Source organism: Sinocyclocheilus grahami, unplaced genomic scaffold (genome assembly GCF_001515645.1).
Source record: "Sinocyclocheilus grahami isolate Dianchi unplaced genomic scaffold, SAMN03320097.WGS_v1.1 scaffold1473.1, whole genome shotgun sequence".
NCBI lineage: Eukaryota > Metazoa > Chordata > Actinopteri > Cypriniformes > Cyprinidae > Sinocyclocheilus > Sinocyclocheilus grahami.
Window position 1 is genome coordinate 16770 of NW_015506652.1, and position 25476 is coordinate 42245.

The 25476-nt window shown below is 33.5% G+C and overlaps 2 protein-coding genes across 3 annotated transcripts in view; one reads left to right on the plus strand and one right to left on the minus strand.

Annotated features, from left to right (window-relative positions):
- Positions 1 to 8488, plus strand: part of gpr143 (G protein-coupled receptor 143) — a 25148-nt gene extending 16660 nt beyond the window's left edge. The window contains exons 8-10 of one of the 2 annotated variants that reach the window (XM_016256771.1): positions 1978 to 2107; positions 3320 to 3442; positions 7963 to 8487. In XM_016256771.1, the coding sequence (XP_016112257.1) occupies positions 1978 to 2107; positions 3320 to 3442; positions 7963 to 8063 (354 nt within the window). In that variant the 3' untranslated portion in view covers positions 8064 to 8487. Of the gene's footprint in view, positions 1 to 1977; positions 2108 to 3189; positions 3443 to 7962 lie in introns of both variants that reach the window. The other variant, XM_016256772.1, reaches the window with a different exon arrangement.
- A 2909-nt stretch (positions 8489 to 11397) lies between these two features.
- The window catches only part of LOC107570540 (transducin beta like 1 X-linked), a 28524-nt gene continuing 14445 nt past the window's right edge, over positions 11398 to 25476 (minus strand). The window contains exons 2-13 of the mRNA XM_016256768.1: positions 24920 to 25026; positions 24658 to 24803; positions 23310 to 23532; positions 21233 to 21356; positions 20091 to 20244; positions 16892 to 16952; positions 15752 to 15873; positions 15599 to 15673; positions 15337 to 15464; positions 14151 to 14316; positions 13971 to 14072; positions 11398 to 12429 (exon numbers count right to left, since the gene is read on the minus strand). Of these exons, the coding sequence (XP_016112254.1) occupies positions 12403 to 12429; positions 13971 to 14072; positions 14151 to 14316; positions 15337 to 15464; positions 15599 to 15673; positions 15752 to 15873; positions 16892 to 16952; positions 20091 to 20244; positions 21233 to 21356; positions 23310 to 23532; positions 24658 to 24803; positions 24920 to 24977 (1386 nt within the window). The 5' untranslated portion in view covers positions 24978 to 25026 and the 3' untranslated portion in view covers positions 11398 to 12402. The remainder of the gene's footprint in view (positions 12430 to 13970; positions 14073 to 14150; positions 14317 to 15336; positions 15465 to 15598; positions 15674 to 15751; positions 15874 to 16891; positions 16953 to 20090; positions 20245 to 21232; positions 21357 to 23309; positions 23533 to 24657; positions 24804 to 24919; positions 25027 to 25476) is intronic.

A 25476-nucleotide genomic window follows, 5' to 3' on the forward strand; every position in this document is an offset into this window, starting at 1 on the left:
AATAGGCATGCAGGTGCACTATCCAAACTTAAATTGTTGTAATTTATGAACACTTTGGAATACAGATATAAGGTTGGTCTCTTTTTAAAGACAAAAATCTGCAAATTATCGCAAAAGTGGAAAATGTAAGTATCAAAAAGTTATAGTAGTTTAAATTTACTGTAAAGAAAATGCACTATATTGATTTTATTTTATTTTACATATCAGGTTTTACTCTAAAATTGGTATAAAATTAAAGCCTTATGTCTAAATAAGTTATGTTCCAAATTTGAAGTTGATATGAAAAAAATTTAGGTTCCTGTGAGATTTTATTTAGGGCGTTATACCACAAATAGCCACCGGGTGCCATCCAAACTCCATTTAATTTTTTTTATGCAATTTTTTTAAATACATTTTTCTGTCACAAATGTCTAGATTTCTCTGTCAATATTACTTCTATCTCAAAATAATTCTATCACATTTTGTAATATGACACGTGACACCGCCCACTAAGGAGGAGGAGACCGCCAAAAGATTTTAAAGTACCATTTCCATGGTAACGCAATGTCTGATTTCGAAATGGTTTTCACAGGATGAATCTTGGGCTTCTAAGCTTTCAAATGATATATGATTTATGATGATTACTAAAAGATTTGATAGAGAAAAAAGACAACAAAAAAAAGAGCGCCAAAAGTCCCACAGGTGGGACGGTGACAGTTAAGGGGTTTTAAAGTAATGTAACTGATTACGTTTGATTACTTCTCTAAATTTCTAATGTTAAACTTACAGTAGTATTTACACTGATTATTGTCACTTTCGAAATCCTTCATCACTTGAATTAGACACCACAAAATTAGACTTATTTTGAGATCATTCTGAGGTTAAATACAGTTCAATCATGACAACTCTCGGAAGATTTTAGCATGGTGATGGATATGACAATGTTAATGTATTTGGTCTTGGTGGAATAAATCTGCTACGCTGTAGCTGCTGCTGAATTGCTGTAGTTGTAGATTATTGCTGCTGCTGCAAGCAAGTACAGGAACTTGCTACTGCCAATGCATACAGCGATACAGTGCTGTGAGTATTTAAGACATACTGCTGCTGCACAAATAGCATATAAAATAACCCCGTAGTAGATCTATACAGGTGGAGCTGGGGAAGGTGGAGGGTTTCAGAGAACACTGAAAGCACGCTGCAAATGCTCAAATGAATGCTAACTTGCCGTTTAAATGTAAAGTAGCAAACTCATTTGCTGCGTATGCAACATGAACCAATCAGCTTGAGCCAAGTCGTTTAACGCTGTGAAAATCATCAGTTACGTTAACACCCATCAGCCTGCGCCATCTAGAGTTTCATGACTGAACTATACCTATTTTAAACCAAAACAAGATATAGTTTAACAGCTGTGATACGTTTAATTGAAATCCAATCTTTGCATATAGAGCTTATATGCAAATAAATATAAATAAAGCATATGCATAAAACCGAATAGGAAATAAAACGGTTATTAAATAAGCATCCCATGTCCTATTCTTTGTCCTAAACAAAGAATACTGTACTTTTGTTACTTTTACTTACTTTTGTTACTAAATTGGGCAAATGTCCACTTAAATAGTTTCTTTGTAATGAGTATTTGTTGTATTGGTGTACCATGTAAAGCGTCCTTGAGCCTGGGAAAGGCGCTATATAAATTAAACATATTATTATTATTATTAAACTCCTGAAACATTGGTGTCTCATATTTTAGAGCAGTCAATGCAATTTGGAAAAAATATATCTGTGTGTGTGAAAATATTCAGATGTAACTTTCATAAATGTTTTAATAAATAACTGTAGTTTAATTGCACATTTTTTCTCAGTTAATGTAACAGATTGCATTTATTTTGTAATTAAATTACGCAAATTCATTAGCCTACATGTAACTAGTTACTCTCCAATACTGCATTTGGGATAACTCACTTGAGCACGATTCGTTAAACGCATCTCTGTCCTCAGGGGATCCTGAACCCCATGCAGGGGTTTCTCAACACGCTGGCCTTTCACGGCTGGACGGGGCTAAACGTGGACTTCAGCCGGCAGAGACGGCGTGAGCTGCCCTGGGATTCGGCCTCCACATCGCTGGCAGGTGGATTTACGCCTGTGATATGACAATGTTAATGTATTTGGTCTTGGTGGAATAAATCTGCTACGCTGTAGCTGCTGCTGAATTGCTGTAGTTGTAGATTATTGCTGCTGCTGCAAGCAAGTACAGGAACTTGCTACTGCCAATGCATACAGCGATACAGTGCTGTGAGTATTTAAGACATACTGCTGCTGCACAAATAGCATATAAAATAACCCCGTAGTAGATCTATACAGGTGGAGCTGGGGAAGGTGGAGGGTTTCAGAGAACACTGAAAGCACGCTGCAAATGCTCAAATGAATGCTAACTTGCCGTTTAAATGTAAAGTAGCAAACTCATTTGCTGCGTATGCAACATGAACCAATCAGCTTGAGCCAAGTCGTTTAACGCTGTGAAAATCATCAGTTACGTTAACACCCATCAGCCTGCGCCATCTAGAGTTTCATGACTGAACTATACCTATTTTAAACCAAAACAAGATATAGTTTAACAGCTGTGATACGTTTAATTGAAATCCAATCTTTGCATATAGAGCTTATATGCAAATAAATATAAATAAAGCATATGCATAAAACCGAATAGGAAATAAAACGGTTATTAAATAAGCATCCCATGTCCTATTCTTTGTCCTAAACAAAGAATACTGTACTTTTGTTACTTTTACTTACTTTTGTTACTAAATTGGGCAAATGTCCACTTAAATAGTTTCTTTGTAATGAGTATTTGTTGTATTGGTGTACCATGTAAAGCGTCCTTGAGCCTGGGAAAGGCGCTATATAAATTAAACATATTATTATTATTATTAAACTCCTGAAACATTGGTGTCTCATATTTTAGAGCAGTCAATGCAATTTGGAAAAAATATATCTGTGTGTGTGAAAATATTCAGATGTAACTTTCATAAATGTTTTAATAAATAACTGTAGTTTAATTGCACATTTTTTCTCAGTTAATGTAACAGATTGCATTTATTTTGTAATTAAATTACGCAAATTCATTAGCCTACATGTAACTAGTTACTCTCCAATACTGCATTTGGGATAACTCACTTGAGCACGATTCGTTAAACGCATCTCTGTCCTCAGGGGATCCTGAACCCCATGCAGGGGTTTCTCAACACGCTGGCCTTTCACGGCTGGACGGGGCTAAACGTGGACTTCAGCCGGCAGAGACGGCGTGAGCTGCCCTGGGATTCGGCCTCCACATCGCTGGCAGGTGGATTTACGCCTGTCGCCGGATCGGCGCTGCTCTACCAAAGCCACGTTCAGGAGATTAAGAAGAACCTGAGTGCCAATGGACAGCAGCAGCCCTCAGACGCCATCAGTGTCCTGTCTGAAGGTAACGGACTGCAGCAGGAACATTGAATTGGGCTTTTGAATGCTGCATCTGTAAATTAATGAAATAAAATACATGTTCAAATGGGACCTGAGCTGTAAGAAATAAAGACTATAAACTACCAACGTTTTTGAAAATCTGATTCCCAAGGCTGCATTTATTTGATCACAAATAAAATTGTGAAATATTATAGCAATTTCAAACAACTGTTTTCTATGTTAATATATTCATTGCGTCCATTAGTTTTCGTCTTCTTCCTCTATTGAGTCATACCATAGAACCGTATGGTAAAAAGTTATGAAATTTGGCACACTGATTGAGGACAGTAACAACATTAAACACACCAAATTTGGAGCCTCTAACTCAAACTCTAGCGCCACCAACAGTTCAGAGTTGCGCTCATGTTTATGCTAATACCTCTTGAACCGCAAGTTCTAGAAATTATTTTGTTCCCTTATTCCTTGGCTCATGCCATGAAATTTAAATTTGCATAATTAAATGTAAATTTCTATGGGTCAAGATTTTTAGCAATTTTCAATTGTACGAAAAACATACTTTTTTCAAACTCATCCTAGACCGTTTGTCTGATTTTCACCAAAATTGGCTCAGATCATCTTCAGAACATGCTGGCAAAACGTTACGAAATTCAAGTAGATCAGTCAAACCATTTTCGAATAACACACAAAATTAATTCTGCGAAGAGCACGCCAAAAATAGACGCGAGGCTATATCTACACAATGCTTTAGCATATTCAAACCAAACTTGGTGCGTGTTATAACACGTGTTATAACAACCTCGACCTGAGGGCACCTGCACAGTTTCGGCACAGCACCACCTAGCTGTCAGGAGATATGAAAATGGCTATTTTTGCTTATAACTTCTGAACGGTTTGGCTAAACTGGTCTCTTTAGATTCTAAGCATTATACAGAGTCGAAAGGTATCTAATTTTCTCATGCCAGCCATTTTGGGCATCAGCTATTTAGAATTTTGTTGTAAAATACCATATTCTATAAACACATTGGCGTATGGTCATGCCAGGAATATCAATACCAATTATGCCATAACTAGCCGAACTTCCTGTCTGCAGTTTTGTTTTTCTTTGAACCCTAGTGATTGTAGTTATGGTTTTTAATTTTGACAAAAATCATCTTCAAAATCAAATGTCTTTAATGACTTATTGTTGCACTTAATCTAATGCTTGCTGCCTTTGCTCGCTTCTGTAGTGCTTGGCCCCTTAATTTCACTCTATTGAGTCATACCATAGAACCGTATGGTAAAAAGTTATGAAATTTGGCACACTGATTGAGGACAGTAACAACATTAAACACACCAAATTTGGAGCCTCTAACTCAAACTCTCTAGCGCCACCAACAGTTCAGAGTTGCGCTCATGTTTATGCTAATACCTCTTGAACCGCAAGTTCTAGAAATTATTTTGTACTCTTACTCCTTGGCTCATGCCATGAAATTTAAATTTGCATAATTAAATGTAAATTTCTATGGGTCAAGATTTTTAGCAATTTTCAATTGTACGAAAAACATACTTTTTTCAAACTCATCCTAGACCGTTTGTCTGATTTTCACCAAAATTGGCTCAGATCATCTTCAGAACATGCTGGCAAAACATTACGAAATTCAAGTAGATCAGTCAAACCATTTTCGAATAACACACAAAATTAATTCTGCGAAGAGCACGCCAAAAATAGACGCGAGGCTATATCTACACAACGCTTTAGCATATTCAAACCAAACTTGGTGCGTGTTATAACACGTGTTATAACAACCTCGACCTGAGGGCACCTGCACAGTTTCGGCACAGCACCACCTAGCTGTCAGGAGATATGAAAATGGCTATTTTTGCTTCTAACTTCTGAACGGTTTGGCTAAACTGGTCTCTTTAGATTCTAAGCATTATACAGAGTCGAAAAGTATCTAATTTTCTCATGCCAGCCATTTTGGGCATCAGCTATTTAGAATTTAGTTGTAAAATACCATATTCTATAAATACATTGGCGTATGGTCATGCCAAGAATATCAATACCAATTATGCCATAACTAGCCGAACTTCCTGTCTGCAGTTTTGTTTTTCTTTGAACCCTAGTGATTGTAGTTATGGTTTTTAATTTTGACAAAAATCATCTTCAAAATCAAATGTCTTTAATGACTTATTGTTGCACTTAATCTAATGCTTGCTGCCTTTGCTCGCTTCTGTAGTGCTTGGCCCCTTAATTTCTACTTTTTTTATTTTTTATTTTCTGTGATGCACAGCTGTATTTTCAGCATCGTTACTCCAGTCTTCAGTGTCACATGATCTTCAGAAATCAGTATAATATGCTGATCTGCTGCTCGAGAAACATTTCTGATTATCATCAATGCTGAAAAAGTTGTGCCGCCCAATATTTTTGTTGAATCCGTGATGCGTTTTATTTTCCAGGATCCACGGATTAACAAAAGGTTCAATAGAACATTTTATTTTAAAGATAGAAATCTTTGTTTTGTTGCATTATAAATGTCTTTGTCTTTACGTTTGATCAATTCAGTGCAACCTTGATGAATAAAAGTATGATTTTTTTTATTACCCCAAATTTTTTAATGATCGCAGAATATTATACTGATTTCTGAAGATCATGTGACACTGAAGACTGGAGTAATGATGCTGAAAATACAGATTTGATCAATGCAAAAAATTACATTTTACTATATATATTCACATATAGAAAACTACGGTGGCCGAGAGAGCTCAACACACAGCAAAGTCAAAAAACACGTGCAAATAGAAAAAGCACCAGCAAATTAAGAAAACATATTCATCAGTTTGACAGCACATGTGCTGCAAGTGCTCACAACACAAAGAAACACGCAAGTAGCACAGACCACATTAAAATTCCCCCTCAAAATGAAAATTAACCATGTTTTTTATTAATTACCATTTGTAAAACTACAGTTGTACAAATACCATGGTTAGTGTAATAAATCAATGGTTAATTTTGTGCATGGTTACCGTGGTTTAACTAAACTAACCATTTTTGTTTCTATTTATTTTTTATATAATAAATGTATTAATACATTTTAATAGTAAAACCATAGGCTATGGTTATTTTTTGTAAGGTAGTTAGCCAGCTTACATTCACAGTTACAGTAATTGTGTATTTCATCAGCTTATTTAGGCTAATAATAATAATATATATTATTATTTATAATATTTCACAAATTCAACTGTGTTTTCGATTAAATAAATGCAGCCTTGGTGAGCAAAAGAGACATCTTTCAAATGCACAAAAAAAAAATCTTAAATATACCTTACATATATAAATATATTGCATATATTAATCTTAAAAATATTCCAGACTTTCGACCACTAGTGTAAATACTAAATAATAAATGTACATATGTATAATATATACTGCTCTGATAATCTATATTTCATATGATTCAGCCGGTGAATCTTGGATCTGTTCTACAGGAAGAAACTAAATTAAATGCAAATAATAAACACTACTAACCATATAAACATACACAGGATAGCACAATAAATCGACTTACACACAGGAGGAGAAATACATCCCATATTATCCTGTTGTTGTCACAAATTAATTATTTTCCCATTTAAAATATCTAAATTTCATTAAAATGATAAACTTACTTGACAAGAAACACTTTATAAGATATTATGAATTGCTTTTATGGACTGTATCTTGTATACAAGTGTGTTTTGTCACTTGTTATAAATGTGTTTATACTTGCATGCAAAAACATCTGCCAAAATACACTCAATATTCAAGACACAATTATGAAAGGTCTTGATATCTAATAGAGTGATGCTGCTCAAGTAAATGCAATTTGGAGATTTTTAATTGGAAAATAAGATATATACATACTCAATAACAATTGGTCTTAGCTGTGTAGTTTGACAAAATAGCATTATTATTTTTGTTCCTCTGGGTTTGACTGCTAAACCACATCTGATGTTGTTCATGCATTAGATTCTCCTTTTTAGTCGATGTAATAAAGCACAAACAGTTAAGAGCCACTGTATTTTATATACATGTATATATATGTGTCCCTGGAGCACAAAAGCAGTGTTAAGTCGCTGGGGGATATTTGTAGCAATAGCCAACAATACATTGTATGGGTCAAAATTATACATTTCTCTTTTATGCCAAAAATCATTAGGATATTAAGTAAAGATCATGTTCCATGAAGATATTTAGTAAATGTCCTACCGTAAATATATCAAAACTTAATGTTTGATTAGTAATATGCATTGCTAAGAACTTCATTTGAACAACTTTAAAGATGATTTTCTCAATATTTAGATTTTTTTGCACCCTCAGATTCCAGATTTTCAAATAGTTGTATCTCAGCAAAATATTGTCCGATCCTAACAAACCATACATCAATGGAAAGCTTATTTATTATGCTTTTAGGTGGTGTATAAACCTTAATTTCTAAATATATAAACAGCATTAAAAATGCAACATCAGGGATGAAATTAACTAGTCTTCTCTATCTCATCTCATAGATTCAGAGTCTAGTACAGTAGAAATCCACATATCCAGTGAGCAGCGAGAGTTTGAGGATGTGAAGCCAAACGGAGCATCACTGGAGATTTCTTCAGGCTGAACGTGCCGCCGGCCTCAAACACGCTCTCTCATGCTCTCCAACTTCTGACTCACAAAGACAAAACAAGCCTTCATGCATTTCTACAATCAATCAATCACTTCTGTCTCCTGGCCTGTTTGTGCTGTTGAAGGTTTCTCTGAAACGACACATAATTCAGCACGAAACTTTGATTTGAATCAAAAGTGCAAATATAATTGGTCTTTAAAATGTCATTTACCAAAGGATCACACTGTAAAAATGCACTATCATACAGCACATAGAGATTGTGTAGACATGTAGCTTGTTTTATACGGAATTAAATTATACTTATTAAACATACTTCATTTAATGCTCTCATTAAAGATGAAGCGTGTCATTTTTTGGTTTAATTGGTAGGTTGACATTGACTGAATGTGGCACAAATTAATTCATTATTTAGAGACCAAAATGAATATTTGACCACTTTGGCCAAAAACATAACGCACTCTAAAGGTAAAAACAAAAGTTTGGAATAGTTTAGATTTTTGGTGTTTTTAAATCAAGTCTTTTCTGCATACAAAAGACTGCATTTATTTGATCACAAACGGTAACAATTGTGAAACGTTATAATTTGAAATAAGAGTTTTCCCATGTTAACGTTTTTAAGTGTAATTTATTTGTGTGATGCAAAGCTGAATTTTCAGCATCTTTGAAAACTCATACAAAAATATTAAAAATAACACTTTTATTGATCCATAATGAATTAAACTAATCAAAAGTAACAGTCAAGACATGTATAATGCTACAAAAGATTTCAAATAAATGCCGTTTTAACATTCTCACAAAAAAGCGGCTATTTTACAATTCTAATAATATTCCACAATTTTTACTGTATTTTTGACAAAATAAATGCAGCCTTGGTGAACACAGGTGACTCTTTCAAAAATATTAAAACATTTAATTATTCCAAATTTTTGACAATTATTCCAACATTTCTGTCATGGAGTTTCACATGCAAGAGGAATCAAACACGACTGATTATAATATCAAAATAGAGTGATTTATTTGAGCCTCTGAATGCAAGACATTGAGATTCAGTTTTGTCCACGAAACAGATCTAAACGTTATACTTGGCAGCAGGTCAGACACACGCCAGAACATGCATCTCTCGATGTGCCAAGATCGCGACGCAATTCTCAGTCTGACACAGACGATAAGGGTTTCCGGAAACCCACGGCACGCAGAAATGCAACGCTTTCCATGCATTTAAAAAAAAAAACAAAAAACATTAAAACCCACTAGAATTGGTTTTATTGATAAAAAAAAGAAACGTCCATTGTCAAAAGCACACGACGGTGCAGTACGTACTGTACGAAATTAACGCTGGACCAGTCGCGGTTAAATAGCGAAGACATCGATCACTGCTTAAAGTTTACAGCAGGACTAACCAATCAGTTCCTGATCGAACCTGGTCACCAAACACAAAGCTCAGTAGACGGACATACGATAAACAGTGTTAGAAAAACACGTAACATTAACCACGTGTCCGCTGAAAATGCACCTAACTCAGACGAGACGCGATTAAGCGATAAACTAGGGTTCATCCGATAACAAAGTGTGTCTCCGTTTAACGTAAATTCACCATCTCATCTTAAATCTGATGATGAGACTTTGATGGTTGCTTGGTTTCTATTTCAGCAGTGTTGTGCTGAGAAGCTCCGCCCACGCTGAAACCTCATTGGTCAACATATTTGATTGGCAGGTTTCACTTTCAGTGTGGAAGGACAAAAAAAAAAAAAAAAAAAAAACTTTGTAAAGATAGAATGACGACTGATCGCATCCTTACGACCTTATCGAAGCTCCGCACGATAATTAACGCTCTCATTTCAATTAATTTGTGGCCATGTAAATGTACAAATTCGTCTCTAGTTTTAATTTAGCCATGAATTTAGAATTCCTTACGGCATTTTAGTAAATCATGGCAACATACTAATTTGTTCCCTCGGTTTAAATCGCAGCCACAAATTAAGAATTCGTTCCCTCGTTTTAAATAAATTGCGTCAACAAATTAAGAATTTTAGTAAAGCATGGCCATGAAACGTCATACTAATTCGTTCCTTCATTTTAACAAATTCGAGGCCATGAATTTAGAATTCGATTCCTCGTTTTAGTAAATTGTTGCCATGAAAGGTTGTACAAATTCCTTCCGTCATTTTAATCAAATCGTGGAAATGAATTTAGAATTCGTTCCCTCGTTTTAGTTAATCGTAGCCACATCGTACTAATCGTTCAATCATTTTAACAAATTTGTGGCGACAATTTACTAAAGCGAGGAAACTAATTCTTAATTCGTACAAATTATTTCCCTCGTTTAAATTAAATCATGGACATGAATTTATAATTCCTATGTAGTTTTAGTTATTTGTGGCCACGTTGTACATATTCGTTTCCTCATTTTAATTAAAATCGCAGCCACAAATGTAGAATTCGTCCATCCTTTTAAATAAATTGCCATGAATTAAGAATCCCTTCCGTCTTTTTTGTAAACCGTGGCCACATCGTAATAATTGGTTTCCTCATTTTAGTAAATCGTGGCAACAAAACGTTGTACTAATTCGCTCCCTTGTTTTAATTAAATTGTGGCTGTGAATTAAGAATTCGTTCCCTCGTTTTAATAGTAAACTCCGGCCACGGCGTACTAATTCGTTCAATCGTTTTAATACATTTGTGGCCATGTTTACTAAAACGAAGGAACGAATTCTTCATTCGTACAAATTCCTTCCCTCGTTCTAATTAAATCAAGGCCATGAATTTAGAGTTCGTTCCCTTGTTTTAGTAAATCGTGGCCAAGAATTGTCGTACTCATTTGTTCTCGTTTTAATAAAACTATGACGACAAATTAAGAAATTGTTCCCTAATTTTTGTAAATTTTGGCCACAAATAAAAAATTTGTTTCCTCATTTTAATAAATTTGAGGCCACAACTCAAATTGTTTTAGTAAATCGTGGCGACGTCATTCAAATTAGTTTACTCGTAAATCGCAGTTACGAATTAAGAATTCGTTCCCCTCTTTTAGTAAATCGTGTCTAGGTCATACTAATTTGTTCCCTCGAATTAATTAAATCAAGTACATTAGTACAACATGGCCACGATTTATTAAAACAAGGGAACAAATTCCCTAATTCATGGAAACGATTTTACTAAAAGAATTTCACTAAATTAAAGGAACGAATGATCAATCATAGAAATTCTTAATCCCTGGCCACGATTAGAGTTGCAAAAAGGTGGAAAATTTCCTGTAAATTTCCGGAAACTTTCCAAAAATCCCTGGAATATTCAAAAAAATCCTGGAAAGTTTCAGAAAATGTTCCACCTTTTTGCAACCCTAGCCACGATAAATGTATATTTTTGTCCGCATTGTCTCCATATATTCGAGTTTCAGTAATTAGCCTGTCCACATTGAAATTGAATACGTTTAATGCAAATTAGGATTTTGGACCAATGAAATTTCAAGGTGGGCGGGGCTTCCCAGCACAACGCCACATAAAAGAAACAACCAAGTGATCAACAAAATAAAACAAAATTCAGATTTGCATGGAGGAGAGCGCTTTCATTACTTCTCGTTTTATCAAATCGCACCCGATTAGGACTCGACCGTGACGCGGAGAATTCAAACGCGGCCCAAAACTTGCGATACGATATTTAGAGGCTCAAATCCTCATATGATCGATTTCTTCAAAACCACTGGGCTTCCTGCGGAGATCCAGCAGGCACGATGTGCACAGAATCAGAAAAAACAACAACATAGAAGTGTGAAAGACTTTTGGGAAAAAGATTAGTTTATAAACATATAAACAGTTTATAAAATCTGCGTGTTACGATCTCATTTACATCTTTACATTCATTAAATGTACATCCAGTGGGGAGGTTTTACACCTGTATATTTAATATCGGAGAATCTTAAGATATTTCCCAAGTACTCGGCAGCTGACGTCTTCATCCCTCTTTAAAGTTGGAAAACAATCAGAACTATTTATGGTTCTCCTGCAAAGGAAAACTCGTCTTGATTTGAAGTTTGTTCTCCATTAAAAATATGTTTTCTTATGGTCAGACTTCACTTATGAAGGGTCAAATGGCCCAATGAATGTCAGTGGCGTCCAAAACACCCAATAAAACCTTTCCAATGAAGCGTCTCCAGCTCTTTGGCGTCCACTTCATCGACCGAGACCTTCCTCTAATTTGGTTTTCAACATTTGGATTCTGTTCCCGGTGAAGCTGCGGGTCTCAGTCGACCGGAAGAAACAGAAGAAACGAGTTCGGTCACAACCAGCAGCCGCTGAAGGCTTTAGCTGCACGATCCTGCATCCGGACTCACCGAGAGCTATTTCCGTAAATCAAGAACACAGACCTGGAAAAACAAGACGATGTTTAAACAGGGTTATTATATTATCATCAACTAAAACTGTTAAGAGAGATTTTTGTGCATCGAAACAAAGCTGGAAATTAAAAACGTTAAATAAATAAATAAATAAACCTTAATATTAGATGAAAAATGTAAACTAAATAAAAATGCAACTAACTGAATTTATGTTTTTTTTTACTAATGAGCACAAGTACAGAGCCAATGAAATGGAGTTAGCATCTAACCAGAAGTACAAATAAAGTATATAAATACAAATAAAATATATGTATATACATTAAGGTTTAGGACATATAGTGCAAGTTCTGAGGTAGAAGGGCAGAGACCAGCTCAATGCAAATGACTGTAAATACAACATAAGGTGCAAAGGAAGTATAAACAGAAGTTGCATTATACAGTGAGGTATGTAAATAGCATATGTTTATATATGACCATAATATATTTATATATGGCCAATGACCACAACAGTGCAAATGGGAAGGGCATGTGCAAAATGTGCAAAAAAATAAAACTGAATTTAAATAACAAAAACAAAAAAGAAACAAAATAACCTTAAATAAACCCTAATGTTAGATGAAAAACTTAAAATTATTATTTCAGTTAGTTAGCCAAGGCAACATTTTAAATGTTTTATTTAGTTAAAGCTCTAAAATGACTATCTGGAAATAAATAAACTAAAACTGAATTCGAACTAAACGTGAAATAAAAATAAACTAAATCTAAATAACCTAAAATATCTTAAATATTAGATGAATATAACTGAAATAAGTTGAAGCACAAATTACTAAATGGGAATAAAGAAAAACTAAAAGTAAAAAAAAATTAAAAAAATAAAACCTAAATATTTAAGTTGAAGCACTAAAATTATGAATCGACAATAAAACTAAACGTGAAATAAAAATAAATTAATCTAAAAACCTAAAATATCTTAAATATTAGATGAAAAATTATTATTAAATAAACTAGAAATTGAAAACTTAAATAAGTTGGAAAAACAAATTACTAAATGGAAATAAAGAAAAACTAAAACTAAAATAAACCAAAATATTTATTAAGTTGAAGCACTAAAATTATGAATCGACAATAAAGCTGAATTAAAAACTAAAAACAAAATGTGAAATAAAAATTAAACAACCTAAAAATGAAACCAAAAACTAATAAAAATTGCAATAGCACATAACAATTACTAAAAATGTAACTTAAATTAAAATAAACACTGAAATATAAAATAAAACTAATTTAAAATTAATAATAAAAACTATAATAGTCTATAAATAATATAATTGATTTTAGGCAAAAAAACCCTGAAATTTAATCTAATTTCACATAATATTATCTTATTGAACATTTTATAACCTTGAAACTAAAGCCCAAAGTTCAGACACAGACGCGTGACTGAATTAAGTGTTTTTCACAATCGTAAAAAATTAGTTTTAGACAAATATAAGTTGAGCTTCCACGGTGATATTTTATGAAAACGACGTTTCAGTCAAATTCTCCGAACAGTTTTAACAGGTGGATGAACGCACCGATCCGTCTGATGCACTCGCTCCTACTTTATCTCCCACACTGTTCCAGCAAACCTCAAAGATTCCTCCGGTTCCTCTGTAGCTGTTCACCAGCGCGCCGCTCTGAAGAAACACACACACATCATCATCATCTTCATCACACTGACGCTCAGCTGTGTGTGAAGGTGCTGCCGTACTGACCAGCGTGTCCCAGATGTGAACGCATTTGTCGAAGGAGCCGCTGGCGAGGAACTTCCCGTCCGGACTGAAGGCCACGCTGTAGACCGGCTCCTGGTGTTTGGTGAGCGTGTGGACGCAAACGCCTCGCTCCACATCCCATAATCGCACCGTCGAGTCGAAAGAGGCGCTGAGGAACACAAAGAAGCTTTTCATAAACATGTAAAGAGAGACAACCTATACAACACTTCAGACTTTTACCTTGACACGAGCGGTTTTAAATCGGTTTAGATTAAGTGTTTTTAATATTACAAACCTAACGGATCCCCAAATATGATCATATTCTCATGTGAGGGACTGCCATCCTAAAATGTAAAAGGCATCAATTGTCTGAAAAATTATTATAAATATGCCTTAGGTTATTATTTGGAAAATACTAAGTTAATCTATTAGGTTAAATAATTACAATTTTTTTAAATTAAATAAAAATATTTTTTTCTACTCACTACAGTACTGTATAGTCAATGTATTATTTATTAATTTATTTTTTAATTATAATAATCAAATTTTTATTTATTTAAATTATTTTAAATGCATTTTAATCTAAATTTATTATATTCTGTTTATATAATCTCACTGCATTATACATTACATATTTATTCATTTTATTCTAATTTATTTGAACCCTTTTTAATATATTTCATCTAATTTTGTAATTTTAATCTAATTGTTATTTATTAATTTATTTGTCTGAATCAAATTTATTTTAATCTAATTGTTATTTATTTATTTGTTTGAATCAAATTTATTTTAATCTAATCTCTTAATTTATTTTAACCTGAATTTCATTAATTTAATTATTTTTTTTATTCATTGACTTAATCATTTTATTTTTATCTAATTTAAAATATATTTAATGTTTTATTTATTTTTTCAGTTTTATTCATTTACTTCACTTTAATCTTGCTTTAAATTTATTTACATCTAATCAATTTTTTTTAACTTCATTTCTATTTGTTATTTATTTTTTCTATTTTTTATTAATTAATTAATTTTAATGTAATTAATTGTAATAATTTTTAAATGTATATCTAAGCTAATGTCATTTATTTTATACATTTATAATTTTTTAAATTAATTTATCATCATCAAATTTATTAGATAACGTTAGCAGTCTTGGTCCAGGTTAGCAGGTTAGCAGGGACGTTACCTGGCTAGCAGCATGTTAGCGTTGGGATTGCTACTCCCGCTGCCGGCTGGGCTCCATTTAATGGTGTAAATCTCTTTATTGTGCGCTTCAAGATTGTGAACGCATGAATCCTGCTTCATACTCCAGATCTGCCGTGAGAGGAACACAATTTGATCATATTTAATGCACATTTCATCATGCATTTTACCAATCGGAGGAGCCATTACCATTAAAAACATAAGTAAAAATAAATATTTAAAGAATATTGGGACGTGATTCCTACCTTTAGAGTCATGTCGTCTGAGCAGGAAGCCAGCAGCATTCCAGACGGATCCCATTTAATGGCGTTCACTTCATTCTGCAAGCAAACAAACATGTTTATCTGCTGCTGGGGAGCAGTAAAGCCTGAGCCCGTGAGTTAGTGTGCGCTGCTCACCGTGTGCCCTTGAAAGGTCTTGAGCGGACGCTCACTTCCCAGGCGGCACACGTGGATGCACATATCAGTGCTGCAGGAGGCGAAGGTGCTGTTGTTCTGCCAGTCCACGTCCAGCGCCGGAGCTGCGGGAGTTAATAAACACCACATCAACTAGCGTCAAAGATCTTCACCACAACACGCCAAAATAAAGAAATGATAACAGAATTATATTACTGCATCACAATTTTCTTCCGTGTTTTAATTCTAACGCTAAGCCACAGATGTGTGGCACTTTGTTTGCAACAAAGTTAGAGAGTAATTAAATTGTTACTGTTGCATGCCTTCATTTAATTACCATTGTTTATTTTGTATTAAATCCTAAATCCCAGAAAAGTTCAAACTTTAGAATTTCTGAAAAAAAAAAAAAATCTTCAAAAGGAGGTTTCTGTTATTGTAAAAATGTTAATACATTATTAAATTGTTACAGATTTATGAATTCTATTGATTAGATTGTTATTATAAATTGTAATATAATTACTAATATTATTAATATGCCTAAATTATTATTTGGAAAATATTTCCAGTACAGTACAGTTAGATGTATTTACTTATTTTATATTTTTTTAATTATATGTATTTAAGTAATTTTCACATTTTAGTCTAATTTATTATATTTAAATTATTTATTTTAATCTAAAATACATGAATTAATAAAAAGATTAAATTATTTATTATTTAATAGAAAAAAAGAAAGAAAAAAAAAAGAAACAGAATTTGGAAATAAAACAAAACTGATTTCATAGAGCCTTAAAATCGTCATTTTTGATAAGCTTATAATTAATTATTGATATATTGTATAAGCTTAACCATTTCAATTAATTAGACATGTTTTTTGAACTTTTGAATTTTAAACTAAAATTTAATTTAACCATTAAAACATCATACAAAAATTAAATTACAATGTAAAAAAAACAAATTGGGGGAAGAAAAAAATAGAATCCGGGAAAAAATAAAAAATAAATAAAAGGATTTCGTAGGCCCAACATACGGGTTTATAAATCTGAAAACAAATGTAAAATCTGACATTGGCATATTTTAATGAATACTTTCTTTTACAAACGCAGGTTTTCACATATGAACTGCTGTAGGTTGTAAACTCACCTGAATGAAATGGAAACTGCTGCTTGGCTTCACCTGTTTGAGCGTCCCAAATGATTGTCGTCTGCAGGAGGACGAGAACCACAGAAATAAATGAATGATTACAGAAAAAAAGTCAGGTAATAACTCTCTCCCTCTGAATGCACTGCGCAGCTCAAACCAATAAAACGTGGATCTTGCCATGCACAGATCACGGGTTCGATTCCCTGCGACTGCATGAACTGATCAAATGTACAACATGAATGCAATGTGAGTTTTTATTGATTGGAGAAGGTTCAAATGCTCACTGATGCTCCAGAAGGAAAAAAACATGCATTAAGAGCCTTTCGGAATTTGAAGATCAGGGTAAATTTAACTTATTTTGTCTTCTGGGAAACATGTAAGTATCTTCTATAGCCTCTGAAGGCAGTACTAAATGAAAAAATATGATATTAAGACAAAATAAGAAAAATGCACACATCTCCATTCGGTTCAAAAGTTTTCACCCCCCGGCTCTTAATGCATGGTTATTCCTTCTGGAGCATCAGTGAGCGTTTGAACCTTCTGTAATAGTTGCATATGAGTCCCTCAGTTGTCCTCAGCGTGAAAAGATGCATCTCAAAATCATATAGTCATTGATGGAAAGGGTGCAAATACACAAAAATGCTGGAAAACCAAAGAATGTGGGAGCTGGGGGTTTTTTCTGAAGAACAGCAGAAAGTTTTAACTGTTCAGGACAAACAAGGGACTCATGAACAACTAAACTAAAAAAAACACAGCTGTGGATCATTCAGCTAACAACACAGTATTAAGAATCAAGGGGATGAAAACTTTTGAACGGTGTCATTTTTTCTCTTGTAAACATCTTTTATGTGAAATATATTTTATTCAGGTCAGTACTAAATAAACAGTAACATGCATTTTGTATGATCCCTCTTATTTTGGTAAAATATTAACATTTTGCAGATTCTGTAAACTTTTGACCTCAACTGTAACTGATGGACTGAAGTGGTGTGGATTACTTGTGGATTATTTTGATGTTTTTATCAGCTGTTTGGACTCTCATTCTGACGGCACCCATTCACTGCAGAGGATCCATTGCTGAGCAAGTGATACTATGCTACATTTCTCCAAATCTGATGATGAAACAAACTGATCTAAGTAATATAATACAATTAAAACTCAATGTTAAAACAATAATCTGATCATCATTCTTATAAGATGAGAAATAGGAATAAGATATATAGTTAATTATTAATATCCCAGCTATTAGCTGATATTGGTTTATTAACTTAGCATATAAAATAATTACTTAAATTTTTTTATTATTTATATTTAAATTACTTGCAATAATGTAATCATACTAAAATTAAAATAATTAAAAAAAAATAATAATAATTTAAAAATGCATATTTAAATTCTGTAATTTCAGAAGATTGAAGAACTGAAACCTTTAACAGTGCTATAGAAATTAAGTTAGAGAACAGAATGATCTTTAGGGGTGAATTAATTAATACATTTTAAATATCTCAGTAATGGCAATTTCTCATGAATTTCTATTCAAAATATTTTAACGCTTGACAAAACTAGAAAGACGCAGCCTATATTCATTATTGAAATTTCCACGAGTTCTCAAGATTTTATTAATTTATTTTCCATGTCTGGAAATCTCACTCATATTTCCAGGTTTTCCAAGATTGTGAGAATCCTGATTCTTAAATATAAGTGACAGTTGTTAAGGGACAAATTAAAATAAGAAAAATTATGCCAGTTCTATTGATTTCGATCAATAAAAAAAAAAAAAAAAAAAAAAAAAAAAATTTTTTTTTTTTTTTTTTTTTTTTTTTAAATTTTTTTTTTTTTTTTTTTTTTTTTAGGGCTGTCAAAATGGCTGAAAAACTAAATTCGAATTTTGTACTTAAATATTATCAAAATATTACTAGCGCACGTTTCTTCAAAGCAATAAAATAAGTGCATAATGTTTAAAATAGTGCTGTTAAACGATTAATCGCATCCAAAGTAAATGTTTTTGTTTGCATAATATATGTGTGTTCTGTGTATACTTATGTAAATACAAACACATGCATGTATATATTTTGAAAATATTTACATGTCTATATTTATATTCATATCATTTATATTATAAATAAATATATTTCATATATAAACAACATTTTTCTGAAATATATACATGCATGTGTGTGTATTTATACATAAACAAACAGTACACATACATATCTTACAACAAACTAAAAGTACACAAACTTTTATTTTGGATGCGATTAATCGCGATTAATAGGTTGACAGCACTAGTTTAAAACAAAGTTTCTAAGTCACATATAATTAAGTTGCTTAAACAATTACAACCAAAACAGCATCACGTATTTATGTACAGTTTAATATAAAAGACCGAAAACCAATCACAAAGAGTACTTTTTCATAATAAATGGTGAAATGGGGAAAAACCACCAAAATGTTTTTTTAAAAGTTAAACTTGCATTAATTTTACATGGCTTTCTAAACATGTGCGATACGAGAGTGTAAAGGTGACAGATGTCCCTTTAGAAAATGCGATAAATATGCGTTCTGTGAGAACGGCTTGGTTTCAGTTTTGATGCAAAACAACATCATCTCCGCATTGATGTTCTCTTTTTCCGCAATATTTTTAATGAACAACGTAGCAGCGCCGCATCCAGTGGCTTCAACTGGATAAGCTACGAAAAACATTAAAATGCAACGACACTTACATCATGCAACGTTTTTGCATTCGAATGTGGATTTAAACATGTGCGATACGAGAGTGTAAAGGTGACAGATGTCCCTTTAGAAAATGCGATAAATATGCGTTCTGTGAGAACGGCTTGGTTTCAGTTTTGATGCAAAACAACATCATCTCCGCATTGATGTTCTCTTTTTCCGCAATATTTTTAATGAACAACGTAGCAGCGCCGCATCCAGTGGCTTCAACTGGATAAGCTACGAAAAACATTAAAATGCAACGACACTTACATCATGCAACGTTTTTGCATTCGAATGTGGATTTTTATTTTAAATTCGACAAATATTCGATTTACAGTGAATTTATAACAGCTAAGGGGGTTTGCGTCGTGCTTAATAACGCCCCTTAGCTGTTATAAATTCACTGTAAACCCCGGCTTCTTGGGCTCATTGCTTTATTAGCGTTTTGCGGCCCCTAGCTGAGCACCGCGGCTCTGAACGATTAACAGCGACTCACGTTCCAGTCTAGCGAGGTCACGTCTTTGTTGCTGGGAACGTCCTGACCTCCCTCTCGGATGCAGTGCCGCAGGACCAGCTGAGTCGAGCCGCCGCTGCTGTTCTCAATCAGGTTCCATATGCGTGCCGTCGAGTCGCCAGAGCTGCCACATGAGCAACACAATTAATGCAATACACTTTTTAGGCAAGACACACAAGGTGTAAAAAATATAATTAATAGACATCACCACAGTTCCCCAGTTGATTGGTTGCATTACGAATCGCAAACTTTTTTGTATCACAACTTTTCTGAAACTTTAATTTTCAGATCTAATTAAATATGCACTATTTTTTGCATAAACACACACAAATATACAGTGCAATAAAATAAACATTTAAATGTGTATTTGGGCCGTTTTCTTTACACTATTGTGAAACCAAATAGTGTCCTGCCTGTAGTGTCTTACCTTGATTTAATTCATTTTTATTGATACTTTTTTATATTATGAATTATGAACCAACATTTAAATATAATGCACTTAAAATGCTGCTTTTAAATAAAATAGTACAATATTAAATATATATATAAATATATAAAATATGAAATCAATAAAAATAGTAAATGTGAGCCTGCAGCACAAAGGCAGTGTTAAGTCGCTGGGGGATATTTGTAGCAATAGCCAACAATACATTGTATGGGTCACAATTATAGATTTTTCTTTTATGCCAAAAATCATTAGGATATTAAGTAGAGATCATGTTCCATGAAGATATTTTGTAAATCTCCTACCGTAAATATATGAAAATTTAATTTGTGATTAGTAATATGCATTGCTAAGATTATATATTACATATATTCTCAATATGTAGATTTTTTTGCTCCCTCAGATTCCAGATAGTTGTATCTCAGCCAAATATTGTCCGATCCTAACAAACCTTACATCAATGGAAAGCTTATTTATTCAGCTTTCAGATGATGCATAAATCTCAATTTCACAAAATTGACCCTTATGACTGGTTTAATTTTAGAAAAACATTTGACGCAATTCAAGTCATTTCACAGAGCCGTTCCAGTGCGGGTTGTACAAACTCATCACGGCGTCAAAAATCCTTCAGCTCCGTCCCTTGAGGTCAGAGGTCAGATGGACTCACCCTGAGGCCAAGAGGTCAGTGACGGGGTTCCAGGCGCAGATGAAGACCTCCGACTCGTGACCTCTCAACACCGTGGCGGGAATCTGGACCTCGTCGTCCATCTCCATCGCCTCCAAATGATTATCTGAGAGAGGAGAAGCAGATTACAATCACACCGTGTGTGAAACTGACAAACATATCTCTCAATACCTTAAAGGTGGCATATCATGAAAATCTGACTTTTCCAGGTGTTAAGTGCTATAATCAGGTCCCCGGTGCATCTACCAACCATGCAAACGTGAAAAAGATTAACCCAGTAACTTTGTTTTGGGAAGCCTTTTAATGCAAGCGTCTGAGAAAACCAGCGCGTCTGATCTCTCTCTTGGTGACGTGGCGAAGGGATCTCATTATAATATTAACGCCCCTTAATCTGTAAGTTTACACCCACAGCGCCGTTATTGTGTTTTCACAAGCGACAGCGGTGTAGCAGCTCTAATGCCATGATGAAAGTTTGAGCAAAACACGCTAACTGATCTGTGTTTGGCTGCACAGACGAGCACAGAACACTGTTTAGAGTCCCAGCCTCAGAGGAGACGACAGAGCAGTGGATTTATTGATTTATTTACTGTATATTGCTGCTGCCACACAGATCTAAAATAAACATGATTTATTTCCCAGCTGTTTACCTTCACAGACATAACCCACTGTTTTTGTAACTCGTGTGTTTTTAACGTAAACGTGTGTGTGTGTGTGAGAACTTAGTTTAGTGCTCACATGCTGTGACAGCCGCTTTCTGTGCGTGTGCTTCAGATGTGTGCGCTCAGAAAACCCTACATCAGAAGTTTAAACTCATATGGTTTAAAACTCATGATCTCAGCGCGATAAACATGATAATCAGAACCAAAACAGATGTTTTTAGCAGGTCCGAGCTGTAATGGCGCAACTCTACTCTGGAAAAGGGGGCGGGGAGCAGCAGCTCATTTGCTTTTAAAGAGACAGGCCCGAAAAAACAGCGTGTTTCTGCTTCCACTCAAAATAGGCATTTTCAAAATTATATTATAAATGATCTGTGGAGTATTTTGAGCTGAAACTTTACAGACACATCTGAAACTTCACAGACACATTCACCAGAGACTTATATTACATATTGTAAAAAGGGGCATAATATGTCTCCTTTAAGATTTTGCCAATAGTGAAAGATGATATTTTGCTGTGTTCTCATATTCTGTGTGGTGTTCTTCTGAACTTTTTATTCATCAAAGAAACCTGAAAAAATTCTACTCTGCTGTTTTCAACGTAATAATAATACATGTTTTTTGCAGCAAATCAGCATACTGGAGTAATGATGCTAAAAATTCAGCTTTGAAATCACAGGAATAAATTACAGTTTAAAATATATTCAAAAAGAAAGCAGTAATTTTAAATGGTAAAAATATTTAAAAATGTTACTGTTTTGGATCAAATAAATGCAGGCTTGGTGACTGCTTTACAAACTAGTGCTGTCAAACGATTAATCGCAATTAATCCAAAATAAAAGTTTTTGTTTACATACTATATGTATGTGTACTGTGTTTATTTATTATGTATATATAAATACACACACACACGTGCAGTATATATTTTGAAAATATTTACATGTATATTATTATATATATAAAATATAAACAGCATATTTTTCTTAAATATATTATTTACATGTATATACATTTATATTATATATAAATATATTTTATACATAAACAGCATATTTGTCTTAAATGTATACATGCATGTGTTTGTATTTACATAATAAATGTACACAGTACACACACATATATTATGTAAACAGAAACTTTTATTTTGGATGCGATTAATCGCGATTAATCGTTTCACAGCACTATTAAAAACATTAAAAATCTTACAGTTCAAAATCTTTTGACTGGTAGTGTATGTATTTGGTCAATGCCTTTATTAAAGTTACTTAAAGTGCATTCAAACTACATAGTTAATGTATTTTTCCCTGGGAATCAAACCCATGGCTCCATTAGCTAAGCATTCGCATCTGTACTCATGTAAAGCATGTTTCTGGCCTGTTACACCTGTCAGTTAAATTACTTACGGAGCATGTGGGTGCCGAGCTCCTCTCCGTTGACCGCGGTTTCTCCGTTCTTGGTGGCGAAGGACTGAGCCGCGCTTGAGTTGCTGGAGCTGTTGGCTTGCTGCTGCTGCTGCAGAGCGAGTTGGTCTCTGAAGGCCTGCTGTCTGGTGTGAACCACGTCTGGCATCACAGCATCGACGAGCGACAGAGACTCTATCGGCCGGCCGTCAAACACTGTGCCATCCTGAAACGTTCAGAGACAATATCACCATCAAACACAAGCTAAAGTGACACGAAGCAAAATCTAGAGCAAAAACATCCTGTGGGAAGGGTTTGGATTTCTTCACGGTTCAATAATGAATTTACGACATTTGCATTTGTTTGTGGTCATTTTAAAATGAAATAAAACATACAAATGCCATTTTTGCTCAAAACATTTTAGTAAAATTGCTCAAAATATAGAGTTCGGCATTACTAGAAAAATTTATTTTCTTTATAAAAATTTCCATGACTTTAAAATGTTATTAATGATAGTATTAACTGTATTATTTAATTAATAGTTTTATGTTTATGTTTTGACAAACGTTTTAAAAATGTATTGATCATTTCAAGCATTTAAGCCTTTAGATCAAATTATAATGTTTTTTATATCAATGTAAACCAAAGGTTCAGACCAAGGTTATTATAGTAAACTAAAACCGTAAAAAAAATGAAGAAAAAAAATGTTACCTGAAATAAAAAGGTTAACTAAACTAAAATATATATATATATATAAAAAATAATAATAATAATAATAAATGTATGCGTACGGTGTATATTTATTATGTACGCACACATACAGTATATATTTTGAAAATATTTACATGCATATATTTATATTCATATAATTTATTATATAAATATATTTAATACATAGACATAAAATTTTTCTTAAATATAAAAATAATAATTTTATAATAATAATAAATGTATGCGTACGGTGTATATTTATTATGTACACACACATACAGTATATATTTTGAAAATATTTACATGCATATATTTATATTCATATAATTTATTATATAAATATATTTAATACATAGACATAAAATTTTTCTTAAATATGCATGTGTGTGTGTGTGTATTTATATGCATAATAAATATACACAGCGCACACACATTATGTAAACAAAAACATTTATTTTGGATGCAATTATTCGCGATAAATTGTTTGACGGCACTAATTGAATTATTTTTTAATTATTTATTTTTTATGACTCACAGCAGGTGAAAGTTACTCATGCACAGATGCAGATAAATCAAAGAGTTGAAGGACTTGACTAGAATCATTGGGATGGTTGATGATGAAGATGATGAAGATGTTCACCTCGTTGATGCTGATCTCGGCCTCCACGTACTGAAGGCCTTTCTGCAGGATGGAGATGAGGGCCGCGGGAGGCACCAGAGTCCCGTTGATGTTCGACTGACTGATGTGGCTCTCGATGCCAAACGTGAACGCCGAGTGAGAGAAACCTGCAGCACAAGGGCTTTCCATCAACGAACCGTCGCTTTATTTCAACCCGTGAGTAAATGTGTGACTGAGGATCTGAGCTCATCTCGATGCCTGGGGTGGTTTTGTGGGGGTTTACCTGACTCCTGCAGATATCTGTAGACCAGAAAGTTGACTTCATCACTGGTAATGCTCATCTTAGCTCCACCTCAGAGGATGAGCGACGCTGGAGCTCACTATCAGCCCCTGCGGGAAACACAACATGCAGACTTTTAATATCCGACTTATGAAACGGTCCGTTCCGGAAATCACATGCTAAGTCTTATTAGGAGACTGTAGGTCTTGTACCATGGCATTAAAGGGGAGAATGACAACAGCATTAAAATTAACATGTTCGGTACTCGGGAAAAAATAAATATGTTAAATGAATAAAAACAAATATTTTATTTCAGCCAGCTGCCAAGGCAACGTTTCTCATTTTCATTTAGTTTAGTCTTGAAGTAGGCCTGAGTAGTGAGTAAAAACTATATTATAAAAATAATTTTTTTTATAAATTTGTAATAATTTATAAAAATAGCTAATGGTAAATAATACAAAAAAAAAATAAAAAAATAAATTAAAACCTTAACTAAAAGGAAAATGAAACACATACATATATAAAAAAAAAAAAAAAAAATAATATATAAATAAATAAAT